This window comes from Macrobrachium rosenbergii, chromosome 7 (assembly GCF_040412425.1).
Source record: "Macrobrachium rosenbergii isolate ZJJX-2024 chromosome 7, ASM4041242v1, whole genome shotgun sequence".
In the NCBI taxonomy this organism is placed as follows: Eukaryota; Metazoa; Arthropoda; class Malacostraca; order Decapoda; family Palaemonidae; genus Macrobrachium; species Macrobrachium rosenbergii.
The window spans coordinates 57360269-57385959 of record NC_089747.1 but is presented as its reverse complement, the minus strand read 5'-3'; the positions used below and the strand labels follow the sequence as shown (position 1 = coordinate 57385959).

At 41.1% G+C, this 25691-nt stretch overlaps 1 protein-coding gene and 1 long non-coding RNA gene across 2 annotated transcripts in view; one reads left to right on the top strand and one right to left on the bottom strand.

The window, feature by feature from the left end:
• LOC136840366 (uncharacterized) overlaps window positions 1-11624 on the top strand; it is a 46048-nt gene extending 34424 nt beyond the window's left edge. Inside the window, exon 4 of the mRNA XM_067107050.1 lies at window positions 6629-11624. Within this exon, the coding sequence (XP_066963151.1) occupies window positions 9081-9791 (711 nt within the window). The 5' untranslated portion in view covers window positions 6629-9080 and the 3' untranslated portion in view covers window positions 9792-11624. The remainder of the gene's footprint in view (window positions 1-6628) is intronic.
• LOC136840367 (uncharacterized) overlaps window positions 11288-25691 on the bottom strand; it is a 37768-nt gene continuing 23364 nt past the window's right edge. The window contains exons 3-4 of the long non-coding RNA XR_010853610.1: window positions 18245-18358; window positions 11288-15032 (exon numbers count right to left, since the gene is read on the bottom strand). This is a non-coding gene — a long non-coding RNA (uncharacterized lncRNA). The remainder of the gene's footprint in view (window positions 15033-18244; window positions 18359-25691) is intronic.

The following is a 25691-nucleotide window of genomic DNA, read 5'->3' as shown; positions in this document are numbered from 1 at the left end:
TCTGGAAAGGGTGTCTGCTACGGGATTTTTCCTGCCGGGGAGGTGCCTGACGGAGCAGGTGAATTCGGTGATGGCTGAGAGGTGGCGCTGCTGCCTGGAAGACCATGCGTCCCCCTGCTTAGTGAAGGCGTGAACCAATGGCTGGTGGTCCGTGAATATTGTGAAGGGCATCCCCTCCAGGAGGAACTTGAAGTGCTGGACTGCGCGGTAGATCTCGCAGAGTTCCCTGTTGAAGGTGCTGTAGCGGGTTTCTGCGGGGTTGAATTTCTTGCTGAAAAAGGCAATGGGCTGGGGGGCGCCACTGATGACCTGCTCCAGGACAGCACCACAGGCGACGTTGCTGGCGTCCGTTGTCAGCTGGAGGGGAGCCTTGGGATCCTGGTGTGCCAAGGCGGTTGCCTCGGTGAGGGTGGCCTTCGTCAGGGAGAAGGCCTGCTGCTGGCTGGGTCCCCAAGACAGGGACTTTGGTTGGCCTTTGAGAACTTCCATCAGGGGGGCCGTGGTGTGCGCGACCCCGGGGATGAACCGCCTGTAGAAGTTCACCATCCCGAGGAACTCCTGGACGGCCTTGACGGAGGTGGGGGTGGGGAACCTGGTGACGGCTGCTACTTTTGATGTGAGTGGGCAGATGCCTGCCGGGGATATCTCGTGGCCAAGGAAGTCGGCTTTCTGGACGCCGAAGGTGCATTTGTCAAAACGCACGACGAGGCCATTCTCTTGGAGGCGGTGCAGGACTGGCCGGATGTGCTTTTGGTGTTCACTGTGAGACCTGGAAAATATGAGGATGTCATCAACGTAGCAGACGCAGAACTTCAGGTCCCCAAGATGCTGTCCATGAGCCGCTGGAAGGTCGCCCTGGCATTCCTCAATCCGAAGGTGGAGAAGGTGAACACATAGGACCCGAACGGCGTGATGATGGCGGTCTTTGGTATATCCTCTGGTGCGACGGGTACCTGAAAGTATGATTTTAGAAGGTCTAATTTAGTGAATACCTTGGCTCCGTGAAAGGAGGCCGTGAGGTCTTGCATGTTCGGCAAGGGGTAGTGGTCGGGCTCCGTTGCAATGTTGAGATGCCTGTAGTCACCGCAGGGTCTCCAGGAGCCATCCGGTTTCTGCACCATGTGGAGGGGGGAGGCCCACGGACTGGAGGCCTTTTTGCAGATTCCCATCTGCTCCATCTCTGCGAATGCCTTCTTCACCTCCTGAAGGCGCCATGGGGGAAGCTTTCAGAACTTCGCATGTGTAGGGGGGCCTTTAGTTGTTATGTGATGGTATATGCCATGTTTGGCTGGGGCCCCGGGGACTTGGCGGAGTTCGGGCTTGAACACTTCGGGAAACTCCGTCAGCAGGTGTGCGTACTGGTGGGGGGCGACGGAGCAGATGGTGGGTGCCTTGGGTCCCGCTGTCAACGGGAGAGACCGGCAGGAGTCAGTGTCGAGGAGGCGCTTACGCCCTACGTCGACTAGCAGGCCGAAGTGCGCAAGGAAGTCAGCACCCAGGAGTGGGGTCCCTACATCCGCGACAATGAAGTCCCAGGAGTAATTCTGGCCCAGGATGAAGATCAACAGGGGCCTGGTGCCGTAGGAGAGGATGGGGTATCCGTTGGCGGCTGTCAGGAAGGCGGCTGGGTCTGGTTTCTGGTTGCGGTCCTTCCTGGATGCTGGGAAGATCGATCTAAAGGCCCCTGTGTCGACCAGCATCATCCTGCCGGAGACGGTGTCGCGGACATAGAAGCCTACTGGTCCTGGGCCCCTGGGTTTTTCGGTTGCCATGGCGGTTTGTCCTGCTGGCCGCCGCCACCCCTATTTTTTGAACGGGCGAACGAGCAGGGCGGCAGGCAGTTTCCGGCGTCTTTGCCGAACCACTTGTGGTAGCGGCACAGGCCCGGGGAACTCCATCTGTTGTGGGGCGGTGGACGTCTCCTGGCGACGACGTTGACGCCCTGCTCCGTTTCTTCTTCCTGCTGGACGGAGCTGACTGACTGTGTGGGCGCTGTTAGCCGCTGCGTGGCCTTCACGCAGTCCGTGAGGTGCTGCGCCGTTTGGATGAGGTCGTCGAGGGGCATGGTGTAGGGGTGAGGAATTTGGGTGCGGACCTCCGGGAGGAGCTGGCGAAGGTAGATCTCCCGCGACAGGCTTATTTCCTGCCGCTTTTTCCTGCCATCGAAGTCTGGTAGTGAAAGGAGGTCCTCGACCATGCTCCATGCATCTACCGCGTTGAGGTCATGCAGTGGGTTGACTGTGAGGTCGATGGTGCGGGCGGTCTGCTCGGCGATTGGTAGGGAGCACGTTTCGAGGAGGGCTTTCTTCGCGACGTTGTATTTGAGGGGGTGTGCGCTGGACACCCGCGAGACGAGTTTTCTGTATACCTCCTCCAGGAGGGCGTTAAGGACCGTGTCGGCCTGCAGAATTTCGTCTGTCGGATGCACTACCCTGAAGTGGCTCTCGACCCTATGCAGCCACATCGTTGGGTTCCCCTGTATGAACGGAGGCAACTTTGTGGACAGGGCAGCCCGCGACTGTGTTGCCAGGCCATGGAGTGTTCGGGGCGCGGGCATGGGTGTGGAGGTGCGGGAGGGCCTCGGTGTGGGGACGGGCGCGGGTGAGATGGGAGGAAGGTAGACCTCCGAGTCCGCGAGGTCCGCAGTTGACTGCACGAAGGAGGGGATGTCCGCATCCATGCTCGCTCTTTGCCCTCTTACTGGAGTGGGGTATTCGTGTCAAAACACACTTCCATGCGCCGTGTGAGTCCGTTAGTGACGCTGGTGATTTTGCCGACGAGAGTCGGCACGCTCAAACGCTGGTTACAGCGCTGTGTTTAGTCCACTAAGAGCGTTGGAGAGTTCCTGGAGCCAAAGCTGAGTCGCCGTGTCGGTCCGCTAATGGCTCCGGGATACTCCGGGGGGTCACCACTGTAAGAGATGCAAAAGAAATGAGCAGGTAAAAGTTACTGCTGGTTTATTACACATTCAGGCAGTTTATATAGCTGCCGACTGGCGCCGAACCGCGGAAGACTATGAGATTGAGTGTGACCTGAGGTCAAAAACAATTAATATTAATATACAGCGAGAGGTCAAAAACAATTAATATTAATATACAGCGAGCAAGTACAATTTACAATACAAAAACATACAGAATTCCAATATGGATATAATCTTGATGCCTGTGAATAAAGAAACACAAGATACATAATTTATGACAGTTGAACAAATACATGTAAAGTTTAAATGGTAGAAAATGCGTGACCTGGCACGTTAAGCGTAGCGAATTGTGTGGTGAAGAAAGTGGGAAGTCACCAAAGAAAACTTGCTCAGCGGAGACTTAATGAATGTCGCATCCGAAGGAGACTCCGCTGACGGCGTTGTGGTGACTTTACAGTTCTACTGCCATGCCGCTACAGGTCAAGAGGAGCTACAACCAGAGGCATTACCCATCTCCCATTGCTCCCTCACCTGGACAAGGTTACAACAAGCATTTCAAGATGCTAGCTAATGTTCTATTCCAAATTCTTCTCCATATCAGAGTTTTTTTGGGGTAGTATATGTCCATTCATCCCACCTCCAATCAATGTGGGATTGAGCTATGTAATTATTTGGTAAGTTGCTTATATAAAAATGACATAATAAAATAAAGTTTTATATATACTTACCAAATAATTACATGATCGGAGCCCTCCTTCCTCCCCTCTCATGGACATAGAGCATAAACGAATTGAGCTCCTTAGCTACATTGTACCTATTCTTCCCCAATAGTGGGCGGGGCAGTATACCTACATCCAAAACAAAAGAGCGCTACTGCGAATTTCGAATTTTGAGCTGCTGTGTACAGTAGAAACTATTGTAATTATTTGGTAAGTATATATAAAACTTTATTTTATTATAAAAATGTCATATTATAAAACTTTATTTTATTATAAAAATGTCATATTACAAACTATGAAAACATGAAGCACAACTCTTAACATTAACCCAGCTTATTCACAGCATTACTCAATAAACATCAGAGATTTTTATCATATTCCAAAACTTCGCTATCCCAAGGCATCACGAGCATGTACTTAAGATACAAACCAACATGATACAAAAACACATAATAATTTTCAACTGCATATGGTCAGCAGGCTTCCTAAACCCACTGGCATTATAAAGATAAATTGTGCATCAGTGTAAAACTCAAGAAAATATCAAACCTACATCATGACCAGTGTCTTCAAGATCAGGTATAGTTACTGTAAAACCACTTAACATTTCAGTGATTTCTTAGGTCACCATGGGTCCACGACCCTTTTGGACCAATGAAAAGGCCACACAAGTTATACATTAAAAGATCCACTAAGCACTAAAATCAAGTCTCAAATCAGTGGTATTCTCCCAGGAACAAAATGGCAAAAAAAAAAAAAAAACATACACACCGTAACACCATTACTTAGGCACCTCACATCAGTGAATATAGAGAACTTTTGTATTATACTATATAAAGCAATTTGAGTCAATAATCCAAAAGAAACAAGTAAATTTTTTATATAAATATCTCTGAAGACAAATCAGGTAACTGTATCCACAAATGTTTATAAGCAAATTTATACACAGCTTTAAGGAGAGAACCCTGACAGCTACAAAACCAAGAAAACAAAAGTTAACATACTCGAAAATATAGACATCATAATCACTGGTCTTTTGCATCAGGTTTCTTGTTTTCCATGAGATTCAATACAAGACTCAAGATCTGTAACAAGTTGTGGGAAAAATCCTGCATGAAAGCGAAATACAGAACTGCAGTATGTATCAAAATTTGATTTTCATGCAGGTTATTCATAGAAAATTGAACTAGGGACATTTTGGCCTGATCATATGACACAAAAATATGCCAAGCAAGTTTTTCATTAAGTACAAATGCAACCATAACATAGGCTAAGGATTGTATCAAGAGTAACCTTATCACATCCACCTTGGACTTCCTGCACATAAAAATTCTCTTTTGACATTTGAAATGGTCTAAACATTTTTCAGTAATAACAGAAAATTGGAAAAAAAGTGAGAAAGCACAAGGAAAGTATAAAAGGACTTTTCCATCTCAGCAATTAGCTGTCAGCTCAGAAAACAGCCCTTTGGGTCAGTTTCAAAGTTGGTAACTGACTGGTTGCCTGCTGCTGAGGACCTCTCCCTCCTTGGGGCACTGCAATGCTGACTCCATGGAGTCCTTCATTTTAGTTTTTTCCAGTTGCCTAACTACAATCTTTCCAGTTTTCTCCTTAGACAGTACATACATGCAAACATATATGAGGGCTCCTGTACTTCAACCTCCGTCCCTTAATAATGAGCAAAAATTTATAGTTTTCTTTAAACTGATCAGGTTTACAGGCTAGTGTTTGTTTTTTAGAGACTGCTCCAGTTCTCATTTTAAAGTATACTTAAAACGTCTCCTCTCTTAAATATTAAGATAAGACAAAACTCCCAACTCTATGCCATTACAAAACATGAATTACTCAAAATTTACCACAAAAAATATCCTAGAATTCACTTTACAACTTAGTGATGAATGCAAATATATTTACACCAAAAGATTTACCTCAAGTTTCATACCCTTACAACCTAAGATCCAAATATCCTTTACCATGGAACAACTGAACACCTATAAAAACATTACAAGTGGACACCTTTAGAGTTGAGAATTTAACTGTGAACATGCTGAGAGAGGTTTTTAATCCCTGTGCCGAGCATCCAAGACCTCATTCCATAGAGAATGATGCTTTAAAACATGCAAGGCACCTCCAGAAAAGTATGTAGTGTGAAATGTTGCTTCAGAAAACCTTTAATGACTTTTGCTAAGCACAAAATGTGCAAAATGCTTCAGTAAAACCAGAGAGAGAGAGAAGAACCTCTTCTAAGCGTGCAGCACTTCGTAAACAAAGCATGTGAACTTTATTACAGTATGAAACCTCCGGAGTTTCCATTGCAAGGTGATCAAGTGATTAGTGCAAGAGTGTGCAGTTCTGGGACTTCTAAGTTGTTCCATAAATATTAGTCCATGGGCCAGACCAGATATCGGTACCATCCTAGGTGGCAAAACTTTACTTGTGCCATTTTGTTTGTTGCATCAATGAAAGTAAAATATGGAATGATAGCCTTTCTATGTTGTTAGCTTTGTGGCTTATTTTTGCGAAAAACTCATTTTCGTAGGGTAATTTTTTTCCTATTTTCATTTGTTTCAAGAAAACGGTGCACTGTACACGAGTACATGAAGGGTATAGAGACTAATAATTTAGCAAATTAAATTCTGCACAGATTTGCTTCTATGCATTTTTTTGTTATGTGTCAAAATTCGTGTGCAAATGAAGCCGGAAGTTGAAGGCATGTTATCCACAAAATAAACAAAAATGCATTTTCTGGCTATATTTCGTTCAATAACACTAAAACAAGTACTTTCTTGATAAAATGTCATAGAGATGAGATTGTAGGGTGATGATTCTTATTCTGAATCTTATTTTTTTTTCTTCAAATTTTATATATTGACTTCTAAAAGGTAAAAAACTAAAAATTTCTTTTTTTACAGAAATCCCGATCTTGATGTTATTTACATCTCAACCTTACCAGGTTATGTTCCTTAATCCATATTGTTAACTGTTACAGGTGAAAGTGTTGAATGATGGCGGACACTGAAAACCCTTGTCCGGAACCGTAAGTCTGTCGACTCTTGGAACACTCTCCTCTGGGCAGCTCAAATGCAGCAACATGACCCCATACTGGAATTAGCTAAAGACACTCCTGAAGGAGAGGTCTCAGATCTCAATTATCACAGGAAATGTTGTAGCATCTTCACAATGAAGAAAGCACTAGCTGGCATCATTGCACAAAAAAGGAGACTACCAGTGGCACTCACGTAAGGGTTGGTCTTGCAAGCCCATCCACCTCAAGAACATATGAAGCAAATTGTATATTTTGTCAGAAAAAAAACAAATACGCCAAACGACAGAAGATCCGAGAAGTGTTAGTGAAGTGCAGAGAACTTAGAGCTGATGCTAAGATCAGGAATGCTGCCACAAAGAAACTGGACAGCAGAATTCTTGGCATTGTTAGCAGAGATATTGTGGCCACTGAAGCACACTACCACATGTCCTGCTACTGATTGTGCACATGCAGTGAAACTTCACAACAGGAGGGTGCTCTTAGTGCTAGTGCCCATGAAGATGAAGATATATATATGAGGTGGCTGTTAGTCAGTCATACAGTGAACTCTTTCATTACATCCATGAGGAGCTTTTCGGTACCCAAAGGTTCTGATGATGACTGATATTACCTCTAAACTTGCAGCATCATTCAAGAACTTTGGTGTGGATAAAGTACTGGACTCCATCAAAAAGCACATGTGTCAAAGGATTGAGACCGAGTTTGGTGGTTCTCTTCACATCATCCCAGATCATAATGGCAAACTTCTCATCTATCCAGACAATTTAACAGTGCAGGAGCTTGTCAGGGAAAACTAGTCTCTAAAGAAACAGTTGAAGACCCTGTCCAGAGGTGATGCCCAGGAACTCCAAACAAAGACTGCTAAGCAACTTAGGGCTGACATCAAGGCCAAAGCCAAAGATATCAACCAATCCTGGCCACTAGAAATAGAGAGTGTCAAATCTGATATTATTCCAGAATCCTTATTGTATTTCTTGCGCATCTTGCTTACAGGCTCCAACGACCCTGACAGCATTGACAGTGTAACCCCAAGAGTTCAGTGTCTCATGCAATCATTTGGCCAGGACATAGTGTATGCAGTGACACGTGGCAAAGTCAAGCCACCCAAACACTGCCCTGTCCTTCAGTGTTAAGTCTTTGACAGGTAATGTTCAGCTGATAAGCATCCTCAACTGCCTTGGACATTGTGTTGCATACTCACAGATGGAGGAGACTGACACTGCCCTATGCATGCAGAAGTTGTCTACATCAGGAGGTGGTCCTACACTGCCAAGCAACATTTTTCCTAGTCTCTTCACAACCTTGGCATGGGACAACATTGACTGTCTAGAAGAAACGCTGAGTGGTGAAGGTACGTCACACAGGGTGAATGGCATTGCTGTGCAGGAAAAGATAACAGTCCTGGTCCCTGACCAACCCAGGCCTACTGTGGCTAGAACAAAGAAGAGGAGCATTGATGCACCTCCGCTGATGCTGCCAACGTACAACACCAGGCAACGGGCAGGCCCACTGATGACCAAGACCACTGAAGTTGTTGCTGACATGGAGACCAAGGTTGCCAGGGAGAAGAATCTTGTTTGGATGCTGAGCCGCATGCTGCGAGAGAAAGGCTGTCAAGATCACCTGGAAGCACCCTAAACAGTTCAGCAGCATCATCATCAGGACAGGTGCTTTCATACCATCTGCACTTTTCTAGCAATCGTCGGGAAGCGTTTTCAAGATGCTGGGCTCTGTGATCTGTGTGTTGAGTCTGGGGTAGTTGCACAAGGGTCAGTTGTGGGCATCATGGAGGGCAGGAAATACAACCGAGCAGCACAACTGCACAAGCTGGTCTATGAAGCCCTTTTGCTCCTAGTGTGGAAGGGGCTTTTGCCCTGGTTAGAAACTACAAACACTGACAACATGGTACATCTGGAGGAGTCTCTACAAGTCGATGACATCTTTTCCAAGGACATCTCCCAAAATGGTCAGGAGCAGATCCTGAAGAACCCCTCTTGCATGTGTATCTTGAATCACCTTGCCTTGAGGAACAGCCTACACAGAGTTGCTCAGACATGGCAGTGGACTCGCAGCATTCTGGGTGACATACATAGATGTTGTGGAGATCCTCTTAGGCTATGCTAGGTACTGGTCATACTACTTAGCTCAGATGGAACCAACTACCTATAACACACCCAAATGTTCACGCTGAGTTTATGGCAGGAAAATTCTCTGTGCAGCTGGGGTCAGTGAATCCATTTGGCCGTATTCCTGTGGACCAAACTATTGAAGAGACAGTTAACAAGGATATGCAGACTGCTGGGGGAACAAAGGCTTTAGTCTCAAACCAGGAGCCCTCAGAAAGTATTACATTACACAGGAGTACAGAAGCCAATACCTTAGACAACTAAGAAAAATGACAGGAGGGAGCAGCTCAAATCTAATTCATCCTGATCTCCAAACTGAACGGCAGAAGAAGGATGAGTGGGATGTAGAGGCCCTGATAGACATGATGGAAAATAGCTGGCTCAACCCCATGTCTCCAGAAGAGGAAGACCTGCTCAGCCTGTCCACTGGCACTGTAGCACCTCCTGAAGTCAGCAGAGACTTACTGAGAGCTCATGCAGTAGGAGAAGCAGCATACCAAGAATTCAAAGCAAGGCTAGATGAGGACCAGCATGAGGAATTCTATGGCAAATTGAAAAAGCAAAGCCTGAAGACTTCTGCCAACATCATTATCAAATGCAAGTCCAAGAATTCACAGGATATTGTTCTGAAGGCAGACAGGAACTTACTCAGCCACATGATCTTGGTTGCTGAAAGCCAGCAGGTGAACATGAAGGATGTTCTTGCCCACCCCCTAGGCCCATTGCCATGGGCATTGGCAAATACCGATGGGACGCTAAGGAAAACAAACAAGTATGTCCTTGCTAGAGAACTAGAGAAAAATGCATCTGCAGCAGAAGAGATCCCAACCCCATCAGCAACCATCATTGACGGGATGAGCTTGGTACAGAAACTGAATGGAAGCAACAAGACTTTTGGACAGGTGGCAGAGCTGGCCTTTACCCATATCCTTCATGGAGGAGGACAAAGCAAAAGAATCGATATTGTATTTTATCTTTAACAATTCAGCTCAATTAAACAAGCTGAAAGAGTCAACTGAGGTGCCGACAACGCTCTCCACTACAAGAAGTTAGCTTGTGGAAATCATGTGCAGCAATGGAGGAAATTCCTGTCTGGATCTTTAAACAAGACCTCTCTAATCAAGTTCTTGACAGGCGAGTGGAAACTCTCAAGTACAGAGAGAAGGTAAGGACAAGGTTCTCTATATTACATGTGACCAATACTGTTTCAAGGTAACAGACACAAGAAGAGGCTGATTCCCTCCTGTTTCCCTCCTGTTTCTTCATACTCAGCATGGAGCGAGAGATGGCTATAAGGCAGTCATCATTTCCTCAGAGGACACTGATGTCTTCATCATTAGCCTTGCCATGCACAGCACCATGGAAGTCTCTATATACCAGAAGTTTGGAACAAAGAGTCGCACCTGATACGCAGATATAAACAAGATTGGAAAAAGTCAAGGGCAGTGGCTCTGCGACAGCCTGATTGGCCTACATGCATTCACTGGATGTGACTCTGTTAGCTGCTTTGCTGGTAAAGGTAAGCTATTAGCATGCTACTCAAGAAGGACCCAAATAACCATGCATTCAAGCAGCTGGGCCAACTCTGGGAATTAGGCAATGAGATCTTTGAGAAGCTTGAGCAGTTCACCTGTGCAATGTATGCTGACTGCAGGAGCAACAAGAGCAGAAGCAGCACCGTCAGGTGCAGCAGTGTTAACGAGCTGCGCTACCAGCTTTTCTGTGCCAAGAGAGGGGAAGCAGAGTCAAACCAACTGCCACCATGCAGAGACTGCCTCTTCCTACACACACAGAGAGCCAACTTCCAGGCTGCTGTCTGGAGATGTTGTCTGGAGTCCAAGCCCAATATTCCAAGCCCCAGTGAGCATGGCTGGACTGAAGAAGATGGGAAGCTGAAGATTCTTTGGATACGGTCGGCGCCAGCACCAGAAGTGGTGTTGGAGCTACTGGCTTGCAAGTGTTCACGGGTTTGCAAGGTGCCTGATTGCAGATGTCTGGTCAGTGGCCTCACATGTACTGATATGTGCAAGCTGCAGACCTGCACTAACCAAGGAGTGCAGCAGGAGGAACCTGACCTTGAACCGGATTCTGAGGATTCAGAGGATGATTAAATGTTGGAGCTGATGGAATATTATTATTAATAGGTTATTATTATTAATAGGTTGAGTTTAGTTCTGAGAAGTCCATATATGAAACGTCACCCTTAATTAACAAGATGATAACCTTCTAGCTGCACAAAATTGTCTGGCTCTGATTAGAAAAAAAAGAAAGCAGCACGCTTTACAAGTGCCTAGTCATTTTGCATATGAGTTCTTAATAAGCCTAATAATATTGTCTATAATTGGCCAAAACTACGGGTGAAAGTAGCATATTTATGTTTATCAGTTAAGAAATAATTTATATAGTGTGTCAACCTCTCGCCTCTTGTACCTCTGAAAGCTATTGAAATATATAATTTAATATTTTTGTGTACATAGATTATACTTAGAATTTAAAAAAGTATGTAAAAAGTTTATTGGAATTGGCACCTTGTACCCTTCAGGTGAAAAAATAACACATTACATTATACGATAGCAATCTAAAAAATTCACCTAATTGTCATAAGAGATGTTTGCGTTTGCTATGGAAACCTCATTTACAACAAATATTCATTCATAACCAAACATGTTTCTTTAGTTAGATTTCCCCTGCAGCTGTAGATTTGAATTTTGTTTCTATATTTGTATATAGTGGTCACATAATGAAGTGTTCCAAAAAATGGAAAAATTATGGATAAAAATACATTTGTTGTACTATGAATAAAGTCTGCAACATATATACACCTATTTTATATTATGACCTTCTAGAGAAACTCATGAGCAAAATTTTGAGCCCTTATTTGTGAGGATATGTTGAGTAGTTTTAAAGTTATGAATGGTTTTGTTACTTGAACTTGGAAAAATGGCCCCTTAAATTTCGTCTCACTTGTGTGTTTGAACGGTGATATCAGTCAAAAAGCTGCTCATCTGAAATGGCTATCATGTTATTTCATTAACTTTAGATATCAGACTTTCCAAAAAACAGCATAAAGTTTTGCCACCTCGAATGGTACCAATCACCCAAAATTTGGGGTCTGGCCCATGGACTATATGCAGTGTTTCTATGTAACAGGTTTACCAGGAGTCTGAAGAGATGCCCTTGAGTATGTAGTGTGTGTGAATTAAAGTTATAAAGAGGGATGTCAAATCAGAATGAAATTAGCAAGATCCATTACTAAATTATTCATATCAGTTCAGAAAAAATATCCCACGGCTATATCCACTTTCTGTATCTAATGACACTGCAAGAAAGTATTGCCAACGTAGGCCTATGGGGAAAATTTTGTATAGCTACGAGTCAACAAAGTTCATCAAACCTAGATTAAGGGCTCTAAATGATATACCCTATCTAAGGATACACTGGATATTGTTGTATATACCCTATCTAAGGATACACTGGATATTGTTGTAATTTCTTTGATATTTTGGTGCCACTACAGGTTTTTAGTTAGTTTTTCGGCTCGCTTTGTTTTTTCTATTGCTAAATGAAGGGTAAGACTTGATGAGAACTAAGCAAAAGCTGAAATACAGAAGTCCTTGCACAATAAAAATCAGTACATACTTTGTTATTACAATAATTTTCCCTTTTTTTTATTTTAAAATTGAATTACTAACAATGATGGTTAACTGAATCTTAACGTGATCAAATTACTTAAACTCAATGAGAACTATGAAACACTACAAAAAATTATTGATACCTAAACCTAAAAAGCCTCCATATGTCAAGACACTGTTGAATTTGAAATTCTGAAATTTACAAAACCTGTGATTGAGAGATAAGAAACACGAATCTCTAAAAGAATTTACGTTAACAAAGCAGCAAAGCATCTAAGACACCTAGTCAAAATGTAGCTACAGACAATTTCCGACTTGATTTAGTTTCAAAAGAAGAGACAGAATTCTTCTACTAAGATTTCATTTCTGGTGACTATTCTCTGGGAAAGTCTACGAGTAACAAAAATCCCTCACTATCAGACGTCCTTCCTTTACTCAACATCCCTTTAGTTTCTTCAACTTCCCTAACCTAGCCTTACTCCAGTTTACACCTTTCACGGGAGAGCAGTCCCTTTGTGAAATCCTTACAAGGAATGGGACACATGCGACTTACTAGTACTTAATTAAACAAAAACTCTCCTAATTGCAAACGTGTAAAAGCTTCAGGCTGTGATATCTCCCCTGTATAAAAGAATACCTTTCAATAGCCTAAATTTTATAGAAAAAGTACCTATGCTCACACATAATAATATAAGACCTCGAAACTATTACAAAATTAATTCTAAAGGAACTCCGATATTAATCAGTAACTGAAACACACAATGGATGATGGCCACGAGGAGTACATGAAAAGCTTGCCTCTAGGTCTCTACTGTGATGGAAGATAGTTTAAGAGTATCTGAGAATTACTGCGATAAACTAACAGGAATCATTTGTGCTTCAGCTGGAAATATCAACTCTAGGAGTGGTTCGTATCTAACAGATTTCATTCCACGAAACTGCTCTTAACTATTTTGACTAAAAATGTTAAACCAAACGAGTAAAACCTATTCCTTCTAAGTAAAGAACTTTTTGCTACTGATCCTTTAAGAACTTCTTCAGGAAAATGACTGAAAATCATATGAATAGCCCTCTGTTATCTCACGTGACCTTCGTACCCAGGCAAGTATGCATAGAATGATGACCTGTTGGATATTGTTAATCAAAAAGTTATCAAAAAAATTGTCCTTAATCATACATGACTTTAAAATAAAAAAAGTCAAAGAATAGCCATGACTGCCAAATAGCTGATATTAGCTAATATTGTGTTTAATATTATGTAGCCGGAGACATCACTCACTACCTGATAGCTAATAATAAACTAATGAGAATTATGGGTGAAAATTATGTATCCTGAAATGTGCTAAGCTACTTGAATGCTGATATAACACTGCTTAGAAATTCAATTGAAAACTTTGCTTCCTGAAGCGTAGCTGTGTTAAACGAATAGGATATTTCAGTTGAGAGAGAGATACTTCTTGGAAGCCTATCTTAAACTTATGATAAGTTTCATGATAAAATTAATGATTTGGATACTTACCTGCTGTTAAAGTTAGCCTGTATCTAGATTCGCACCTAATGGCGCGAAGATATAAGCTGACTTTAACAGTAGGTAAGATTTATTGCAAATAATGAATCTTACTGAGGAAAAAAGTATCTTGATGGCAGATAGCTAACATAATAAAATTAAATAACTTATGTATCGAGATACACTGAGCTATTTGTAACCGTCATCAAACCAGTACTATATTCTTGTAAAAACAAAACTTTGTATCCTGTAACAGGTGAACTACTTGGTAGCTGATGTTAAACATAAGAAATGTACATAATTAAATTACAAAGTGGTGAAAAACATGTTACAAAGTTTATTCCTGACAGGTACTGAAGTACTTGATAAAATAAGCTTAGGAATCTTACGTAGAAAAAAAATGTGTCCTGAATTATAGTGAGGTACCACATACCTATTGTAAACCTGATGGTGAAGTTATGTTAACAATAAATATCCAGAAACAAGGACCTACTTAACAGCAGAAAGAGAAATTTAATTAATATTAAACTGATATAAGTTTAAAGTATAAAAAGCTCCTGAATAATAATGGGCTACCAGATGACTGATAACCTAAACAGTAGCATGTTTAGATTATGAACGATATAGCCTGAATCAGTGAACTCCCTGATATAACAAATACTCCAATAGTTCTACTTAAAAATTATAGGCATCAAAGCTGAACTTGGCTCAGTTTTGAGTCATCAGGCTCTGTTTTAATCCTGATAAAATGCTTACATAATAGTAAAAAATTAACCGTTTTCTACTTTTAACGGTGAAAGGAGGTAAGATTGTATTATCTAGACACTAGAGTACGACTCTAACATTTATGTTAAAGGGATCAGTTTCTCTATTTCGGTCCTATCATCAGCAAAAGATAACATTTGTGAATCACTACATTCTGGCCTTTTGTACAAATTTGATAAATAAATGAGTTGCTTCTGGAAGTTCACGCTCTTCTTCCATAGGAGATACGTTGTGTGAATTGTAATGTGAAACTTACGTTTGTTTCTCTTGTTCAGTCTCTGTTGGCAGACTACGATGTTGTACATGTAGACAATTTCCTGAAAATACGAGGAAGAAGTTAATGTCGTCATGTCAGGGTGAGTTCTCTTGGCTTACAAGACAATAGGATAAAAGATTACTGTTTATAATAACAGGGTCCCCAAACTCCCTACACCTAGGCCCCTAACAGGTGCACAGATGAAACAGTCTTTTTAGACCCATATCAGTCTTTTTGTTTTATCAAGGACATTTTGATTAAATGAAATTTTACTTGGTCACGACTACAGTAAACATTAATCTAAAATTGGACTACAATGCAAATTTGACTTGAAAAAGCAAGGAGCTTCTTAGTCTAAGTTTCAATTAGCAAATTACAGTAAAACGTTCCATATCTTTATCTCATAATCACATGAGTCATTGAAATGGTGAAAAATCCACATTGTTGTAAAAGGATATTGACACTTACAGTGATGTGGATTTTATTATTATTAATGCTGCTTGCACCAGCTATAACGTTTATAAAACCTTTTCAACATTTTGTTATGATTATTGTAAAGGTTAAGTATAGGCTACCTTAGTTTAACCTGACCACTTAGCTGATTAACAGCTCTCCTAGGGCTGGCCCGAAGGATTAGACTTATTTTTCGTGGCTAAGAACCAATTAGTTACCTAGCAACGGGACCTACAGCTTATTGTGGAATCCGAACCACATTATACCGAGAAATGAATTTCTATCACCAGAAATAAATTCCTCTAATTCTTCATTGGCCGGGCGGAAACTCGAACGCGGGCTCAGCAGAATGCTACTCGAGAACTATACTGACCCGTCCAACGAGGAACTTGTATAATTATTGTAAAAGCCTCACAATTACACGAGTCATTACGACGATGAATCCACATTGATGTAAATGTATATTTACTTACATCAATGGGGATGTATTCATTATTATTATTATTATTATTATTATTATTATTATTATTATTATTATTATTATTATTATTATTATTATTATTACAGCTTGCGCCTGGCTATAACAACATATATGAACCAATTTCAACATTTTCACGTAGTCTGGTAGGATTTTTCATTACCAGCAAAGTCCCACCGATCTCCAATTTGTCTTAAATTATCTAAGAACTGGACTAGCTGGCTTAATTATTTAAAAAATTAACTTTTACCGCTCTCACTAACTGAATTTCTCTCGGTACTCATAAAAACCGAACCATTTTATTTATGAAGCTAAACTGATTAAAAATCACTGTGGAGTATCAGAGAAAGCTGAACAAGTCTTACAGAAGTCCAGAATTAACAACACTCTACCAAAGTTTTTATATAAAAGTTATGAATACTAAAAAGATATGTTCCTCCATCTCATTTTACTATTGGATACTTGCAATTACTTTACCTTAATGAACTTTTTAAGAATATTCAAAGAGCTTTGACATTCATAGTCCACTTTAACTTTACTATTTTTATTCTGTCCTGTTCTCAGGTCCGAAAGTTTAAAATGCATAATTTTGAGTTTCTATAAAAAGACCTCTAAATCTGCAGTTTCGGCTCCAACAGAACAGTCATTTCTATCCCACCTAAGTCATACATTTCCCCCAGAGAAGCACATTTCATGTTCATCAAAGTTGCACAACTTCCCTGGATAATTTTCCTCAGAAGTCGTCAATCATTCTTTTCAAGAACTTGCAAGCAGTGGATAACCCGGAGTGTGAAATGTTAATTATAACATGAAAAATTGAGGTATTTTGGAAGAAAACGCCTGAATATTAACCATTAATGCTGTATTCCTAAAAGTCAGTAGAAAACTTTGTTAAAATTGTCCTGAACACTGGCTGTGTAGTTATACTGCAGTCCTGACTTAATTCAGTACAAATGCCCGGGAATTCAGAGAATGTCCATGAATAATGTAGACCTGAGTCTTAATTTGATAAAAAAAAATCCCCTTATATTGTAGGGAGGGAATTAAAGAATATAGTGCTGACTTAATTCTGTACACCCTGATTCAGTAAAAAATGCACTCAAATATCATAATATACCTTACTCTTAATTCACTGCAAGTAGCCCACATATCAAAGTAGCCAGTATAAATGTGGTCCTGCCCTGAATTCGGTACGAATGCCCTGCATGATAATTGTAGTTCAATGATAATATCAACCTATTTTTTTAATTCATTAGAAATACAGTTAAATGGGTACTAAATGTTAAAGGAACTAAAACAGGCGAAGTTTTAATTTTTGCCAAGCCGCAATTTTGAGACTGAGGCCCAAAATTATCCTCGTTCAGGAAATTTAGTCATAAGCTGTGATTCAAGTTACCTGGATTACGTACCGGATATTCTGTGTTAACTACCATGCCAAATGGAGACTAGGCCGAAAAAATAATGTTTGAAACCATAAAAATCCAGTAAACGCTGAACATTAATTTTCTACATCATGTATGAATTAACACAGAGTCACACATACTGTAGCGACGGTTATTGTAACTTGGAAAGGTGAACCTTTTCATTCACATTATTTTGCTCAGTTATTGTGCTAACAAACATTTTCGAAGGATAATTTGGTATCAAATTCGGTATTTTTTTTACTAAATCACATTTTACTTGTATTAATGATATACCATAGAACAAGTTCATTGAACATTTAATTACAAAAATTAATCTATCCTTGTATTAAGACTGCAGTGCACCAGATCAGGAAGATTCACAATATGAAAATAAAAAAAATTTGTCGCTTCTGAGTATAAATACCTAAGACAACTATGAGAATAATATCCTAAATATTGTCTAGATACCAAAAATCTGAATTACCCTAGTTCCAGACCCCCCCTTTCTCCTGTACAGAACTCGACCAAACTTCCAAGGGTCCTTCACTTACAAGCAAACTTCTTTCCTGTGCAAAATGTACTTCTCTTTAATGATTAGTTTATTAATTCTACTTAATTCTACTTTTAACTTTTAATTTTATGCAAGCCATTATTCTCTTCCAAAATCCATTTAGTTCTTGATACTGTATTTGTTTTGTCAAAGTTTTTACAGAATTCTTTACTTGTACACTTTATTATAGAATATAACACATTATCAGGTTCAAAATAATCTTAAAATATTTCTAAAAGCACCATATCTGACTTTTGTAGAGTATGATCTATTCAGCAACACAAATGGTTTGCTATTTTTAACTGGTGTTCGTGGATAACCCTACTTCAACTTTATAGAGTCAATCAAAGGTAATCAGTAGAGCATTTCTAATTTGATCAATGTCTTACCTTCAAAGATCATAGGTCCAGGTGACAAAATGGGCTTAGTCCACTCTAGTATGCAACATACATGGCTTATCATTCTTGACCTTCTCATACTGAATTGTTCCCAAAAGGCCGCAGCTTAAAAGGAAAATCATTAATCAGATACTGATAACTTATAAACCTGATCTATACACCTGTATTTTACAATTTGCATGTAAAGCTGTTCAGCAAATTTCTGTCCTGTACTTAAGTCCTTAGAAAAGTTTAAAATGATTTCATCATTGCCTTGTAAACACCTTAAACTTAAACTTTTAGATATCACTCATTTTTTAAGGCATACTGTGGAAAACTGCTGCAAAGTGATTTATGTATCTTAAGCCATCCTTATCCAGGGGATTATGACCTATTAAGCTCATTGTTTATGTCAATCAAATTCACTACTCTACCTGCTAAGGCTAGCTGTACTATGTAAATCACATCTACTGCTAATGGATTTTAGATCCGAATTCTATAAAGTTAGGGTGGAGTATACAAGTACCCAAACCTGACAGTTGACCATAACACCGTACTAGAACAGCTATATGAACTTTTTATCTACAGTCGTCCTTCAGTGAGAGATTTAATTTAGTCACTTTCTACATCTGGTTCAAGATGTAAATTCTACCATTTCATAAACTGTCTAGAATAAAATGTAATGTATTTTCAGATGTTCATTATACTCTAACATCAGAAATGAGATGGTTATAATAACTCCTTAAGAGGGGAAAGCACTGAATTTTCCCTACAGTATAACAGCATGTACTTACATCTGGTAATACCCAAACACCTCATAAATAAATGATAAAACTCTCCCTATCAGTAACTAATCCACTATTATGTCATACTTTCGGCACAGCCCAACACAAACTCGGATTTCCTTCGAATCCTGTCATTTTAGCATTTCCAGAAATTCATTGAACATTTTGATTATTTGTGCTGCACAGTGAATGCAACCTTTAACTTCCTTAATCTTTTAGTGCTACCAGTCATGGTCTACTTTAGTTTCCACATTCTCTTACTCTTATATTCATATTCGCAGAACAGAGACCTTAAAAGTGTTACCCGTAATCTGAATGGTCTCCAGAAAAATTATAAGAGAATTTCATATTACTCAAAACGTCAAGACTCACCCATGATGAACGGGGCTTTGATGGCATAACCCAAGTGGTTCGGTTTCTCCCTGTTCCTGTTTGTTTATGGGAGTCGCTCCTATTTGCCCTTGTGTGGTTACTCAGACAGGTCCTCTTGCCAGTTTGCGTGAATTGTTTACTTGAAATACTACTTCTCATGTGTCAGTGCACTCTTGATATATTCGTATTTTCCAATTTCCTTGGTTCTTGGTACATACAACCAAGTACTCGGTGAACTGGATATAAAACATTTTTCGTTTCTAATTTCTTTATAACAACCAGGTTCCACAACCTCATATTTCTCTGTGCTCATGGTGGAGACGTACTTGAAATCAATTAGTCAAGTGTGGCTTCATAAGATTCTTTGGGTGCTTACCTACTCCAGAACCGCTTCCTCTTTTCAGCCCTCAGCACATGATTAAATTCATAGGCAATGGATAACATTTCATTAATGTTATATCTTTTGTATTTTTATTTGTACAGGTGTGCATTGCTAGTAAGAAGTCAGTCTAAGCTTCTATAATCAGTTCTCTTGATTAAATAGTTTAACTCCTCAATGACTGACTGTTTCACAAAATTTTATTTTAATTTCTAACCGCTTCCATACTCTAGCTTTTTTAAACTTTGTAGTTTTTTCTGTGCAAGTGGTCAGAGACATAAAATACCTGTGGTGTTCCCCGCATTAGTAACCTGGCACACATTTATTCCTAGAAACTGCAGCCTGGCAAACCTCCGATCATGTAAAAATGAAATTTTTATAGTAAAATAAAGTTTTATTTATACTTACCAAGTAATTACATAGCTATAGTTTCCACTTTAACGGCGGGTAGCGCTTCAATATAGTTTGTGTAGGTGATCAGCTGGTCCCAATAACGGGATATTGGAACGACCTAGCAAACAATTCTCATTCATTTTATGCCTTATGTCCATAAGAGGGGAGGAGGGTGGGCTCCAATTCTGTAATTACTTGGTAAGTATATATAAACCTTTATTTTGTTATAAAAATGTCATTTTTATATAAGTAACTTACCAAGTAATTACATAGCTGAATCCCACACTGACAGGAGGTGGGATACATGGACATAGTATTCTACTCCAAAAACATTAATTCATGTAATGAATTTGAAATAGAAAAGTTGTTAGCACTGAATACAAAGCTTGTCGTTCCTTATTAGTTAAGAAAGCCTGCAGTATAAAACTGCAACTGGTTGACGCTCAACTTCACCTGTAGTGGCGTGGCGGTAGAGCCAATTTTCTCATCTACCTAAGTGGGGGGTTTTGTAGCAAAGGAGTACTCCGATGGCTACCAAAGCATCAGTGGAAATTATGCAGCCAAGGAGTTATTCAACAGCTAGCAAAACTTTAATGGGTGCCCTTGCCCCAAGCGCAGTACCAACATAAAAACTAACAGATACACTGTCACCTACACTGAAATAACACCACAACCCATCCACTGAGAGTGGTGGGTGCTCCTGGCTCCTAGAAAACTCTATACTTCACCAGAAGGTGAAGAGACAGTGGGAGAAGATCTTATGCTTCCTCCTGCCATACCATGCCAGTCACTATCCTGAGGTACCGCAGATTTTACATGCTATTTAGTTGGCACCAGTCTGGAGTTGGTGCCAGGTGAGCTGTGGAAGCTTGCAGATTGGTATAGATATCGCTGGTGCCAGACTGTAGCTGGCGCCAATTGAGCTGGGCACCAGCCAAGCTGCTGGGAGATCACGAAAGCCTTAAGCTCTAAAGTTGGCACCAGACTGTAGCTGGTGCCAGGCAAGCTGAACACCAGGGGAGCCGGAAGCTCTGAGCGCTGGGGGTTCTATAGCTGGGGCTGGACTTGTAGCTGGCTCCAGGTGAGCTGGATGCCAGGCAAGTTAGCAGCTCGAGGCTCTGGAAGCTCTAAAGCTGGCGGCAGACTGTAGCTGGTGCCTGAAGAGCTGAGTGCCAGCAGAGCTAGAAGTTCAGGTTTCACTTCTTAAGATAGTGAGATGTGAAGGTCAATTATACTTCTAGTAGGTCGATGCAGAATGGAAGTAACGGCTGTATGTGCCTGTCAGACTTGAAGGACGATATACTTCCAGTAGGCTGATGCCAAATGGAAGTAAGGGACATATGTACCTGAAAGTTGAAAGTTAAAGTAGAGGCTGCTCAGATGACCTTAGCTTTCACTAAAAGAAGGAAAAGTTGTTATTCTGAATCTGAGTGTTTCAGAAATTCTCTTAAGGATGAAGGACAACGCAATCTTAATCCAAGGGAAAGGGGTTCTTGACCAAACATCAAAGGACAGGAAAGCCCTCTAGATTATCAAGTCCTGTTCAGGTAAATGCCTGAAAAACTTCAAATTGGACAGAGAGTTCACTATTTCCTCTCAGAGTTGGTGAGCGCTCCTGGGTGCTTGGAGCATGCACCGGCGCCAGGTTGTAGCTGGTGTCAGGCGAGCTGGACGACAGGCGAGTTAGGAATTTGGGAGTTGGCCGGAGCTCCTGGTAGCCAAGGATGCCTGTTAAGCTCTAAGGGAGAAAGAATGGATCCAGGTCTCGGATGGATAATCATTCCTGCCTAAAATAAAAGGAAAATAACAAGGATAACACATCTCTTGCTTCCTAGTTGGGTGTGAAAAAGGCTTGTGAGGTCTTTGAGAAGAAGATGAAAGATCCAGGTCTCTGTGTTTAACCAGAGATAAGCATAGATCGGTACCTCTTCAAGGAAAGCAAGAGAACCTAGATCTTCTCAGAAACAAAGAGGTAATCTGCAGCAGGGTCAGAGGTGTCTAAAAAGAAGAGACAAAGAGTCTGAGACACCAGCTTTGGAAGACGACCACTAAGTCTGGGAGACGGAGGCAGAGGGTGACTTCTGAATTTTGTAATAGCCTCTGTAACACGTCTTGAAGACTCTTTGAAAGACAATCCTATGGACAGTCCAGTGCCTGTCTGAGCAAGAGCATACACCAGTGGTAGTATCTCTGATCTAGGTTGTCTGAGAAGACAGTTTTGGGGAAAGATCTTGAAGAGTCCACCAGTAACTGAAAAACTGAGTCTGAGACTGTTCAGCACTTCCTCGACCATGTAGAAGATTCCTTGAAAAGGCAAACAGGTCCAAGGTTGGCTTGCTTCATACAATAAGGAGATTCTGACAATTCAGGGGATCAAAAGACCATGATGGGAAGGACAAGCTTTTGACGGCCCAGCACATCCTTCGACGTTTAGTCCCTGAATAAATCAAATGACTAGAAGACTTGATTGATCTGTCAACAGAGGAAGAACTCTGCTGACTGGTCGAGAGAAATGCTGGATCCAGCTTCCCTGCTTGAGTAGATGTGTTAGGACTGAGGTCTAATCCCAACACACTACCATAAAACTAGGGTCAAGCAGTACTAGGGCCATAAGAGAAACAATTTAACTCTCCAAAGTATAGGTGAGGTTCCGTTCTTCTTGGGGACCGAGTCCTGGACATCTTCCCAGTTCTTCAAATGGGTTCCTTTGACCTAGATCTGAGGTGCTAAGAAGAAGACTAGAACTAAGCTTAGCAGAAGAGGGAATTCCTTTGCACAAGTCATGTTCAGACAGCCGCCACTGGAAATCTGACTAAAGAAACCTGGGCTAAGAAACAACACAGATGTGTCTGACTCTTTCCCTGTCCCAGTGAAGGTTACTGTCTAGAGCCTCCAAGCTCCTTTTCTTTGAGGATAATGAAGTCAGTCGACATGTAAAGATTGAAGTAATACCCAGACAAAAGGGGAATTCAAATGCAGGAAGAACTAGTGATCAGGAGGTCAAAAGAAAGATTCCCAATTGGGAAGCCCTGTCCCAAAAGGTGGAACTAAAAAACTCTCTAGGGTTCATATGGGGATTTGGAAGACTGCTCCCTGCATATCCAAACTCCTATCCAATTGCCCTGGAGAATGGGTGAAAGAACTATCTGGATCATCTCCCTATTGACCTTCATCTACTGTCTAAGAGAGGGAAATGAAGAACTGTGGTCATGCAGCCCATTGTCAGGAGCAAAGTTCAAGAAAAAATGTTGAGCACTCCAAAACTAGTGTCGGAACGGCGTCGTTTGGGAGTGAAAGCCCGTTGCAACTGTGTGAATCTCACAGTAGAAGAGAGTGTCAGAAATCTCCTTCTAGAGAATACAAAACAAGAATGGAAAAAACTCTTCCAAGTCCGACCCTGACAGGCCACATAAATAATCCAAGGCACTGAGCCTCTGGTACTAGGTGCTCTGACATTGGACACTCGGACTTTCAGTGGACGGTTTAACACTCCTAACAAATTACTAAGTTGGTGCTGAATGAACTCCAACAAAGCAAAGGAGTGGACAAAACCGATGTAGAAAAGTGAAGAGGTAGTGTCCGTAGTCCCAAGTGTGGTGTCAGATAACTGATAGCTGGCTCGAAACAGACAGGAGGACGAGTGGACATAGGACACAGGTGGACGCACAAATGTGAGCTCGGACACTGGGCGCTCGGACACATAAAGACGCTCGGAACTGGGCTCTCGGAAGTTGGGAGCTTGGAACTCGGGGCTCGGAACCTGGGAGCTCGGAAGTTGGGAGCTCGGAACTTGGGAGTTCAGAACTCAGGAGCTTGGAACTCAGGAGCTTGGAACTTGGGCGCTTGGAACTCAGGAGTCTGGAACTCAGGAGTCTGGAACTCAGGAGTTCTGAACCCATGCACTAGGAACTCGGAACCTGGGAGCTCCGAACTTGGGAACTCCGAACTTGGGAACTCGAAACTTGGGAACTCGGAACTTGGGCACTCGGAACTTGGGCACTCGGAATTTGGGCACTCGGAATTTGGGCACTCGGAATTTGGGCACTCGGAATTTGGGATTGATTGATTAATTGTGGGTTATCTGGCGTCAAAACTACCAGGGTCACTGATGCCAAATACTAAATGTGATCTTTTCATTTTTATAGTATGTTACATAAAATTAAAAATAAGATTCTGCTAAACAGAACTACATATAAATTTGATTAAAAATAAAAAAAACAAAAAAGAAGACTATAAAATAAATAAATAAACCAATATATAAAATTCTGCTAAAAAAATCCGATAAAAACAGTATAACTTAAGAAAAAATATATATACATATATATACTAAGACAGCACAGCTGTCAAATATATTTGAGAAGACCAGCTTCTTTGATAAAAGAGATAACATTATTAATACATATACTTTCTCCCAACAGATTTTCCATGCTATAATTACCACCTGCTTCACTGCTATATGATAAAAAACGATTCCTAAGTTCCACTAGACTGGGACACTCAACCAGCAAATGCCTAACAGTCAGTGGAACCAAGCAATCGTCACACAAGGGCTCATTCTCCCATTCATCACATAGCCGTGAGTTAAACGTGTATGGCCAATACGTAATCTACACAATACAACCTCCCACTTCCTTGGTATTAGGTCATATTTCCAAGGGTGTGTCTGACTAGTGATTTCTTTCATTTTATTGGGGCCTACTCTGTCCCACTGATGTGCCCATAATTGCTGGATGGATTTCCATATAATATGGAATGTATCACGATATGGAATAGGGCATTTTCTGGGTATGAAACTTTGTGCTGCTAATTTGGCTAGCTGGTCTGCCTTTTCATTTCTCGATATGTTCACATGGGCAGGAACCCAACAAAAAACAACAATGCTTCCTCTATAATGGTGCAAGAAGATTCACTGCAAGATCTTCAATACTAAGGGATGATCAGTACTGAAGACTTCCAGGGGCTGTAAGGCACTTTTAGAGTCACAAAATATTGTGTAGCTAGACACTGGGAGTGTTGCAATATGTTCCAGTGCTACTAAGATACCATACAGCTCAGCTGTAAAGTTTGAAGCAACTGGAGGAAGCGCACCTCTTCGGTTAAAAGATTCACTAAAAACTCCATAACCAACGCCAGCATTGGATTTGGAACCATCAGTAAATATAAATCTTGTATCTATATGCTCTGAAGCATGCTCTAAAAATATTGCCCTCATTTCCTCATCAGATTTATCCTCTTTGCTCCATTGAAGTACCTGCAGAATTTCACAGCAGGTAACTTGCAGACAGGAGTAGTGGGATACACAAAAGGAAGTATGGGAATTTTTCCAATACTTGTATCCTCTAAAATCTTTTTAATTCTATAGCTAAAAGGAGTAGGATACCTTGGATGATTTTCATAAAAACCATTAAAAATATTTCTGTTTGCCACAGCAAATGCCAGAGATTTGGGAAGTATTTGTACTCTAAACCAGTATCGAAGTAATGATGACTGGCAATAGAGTTCAAGGGGCATTTCTCCTGCATCAACTAGC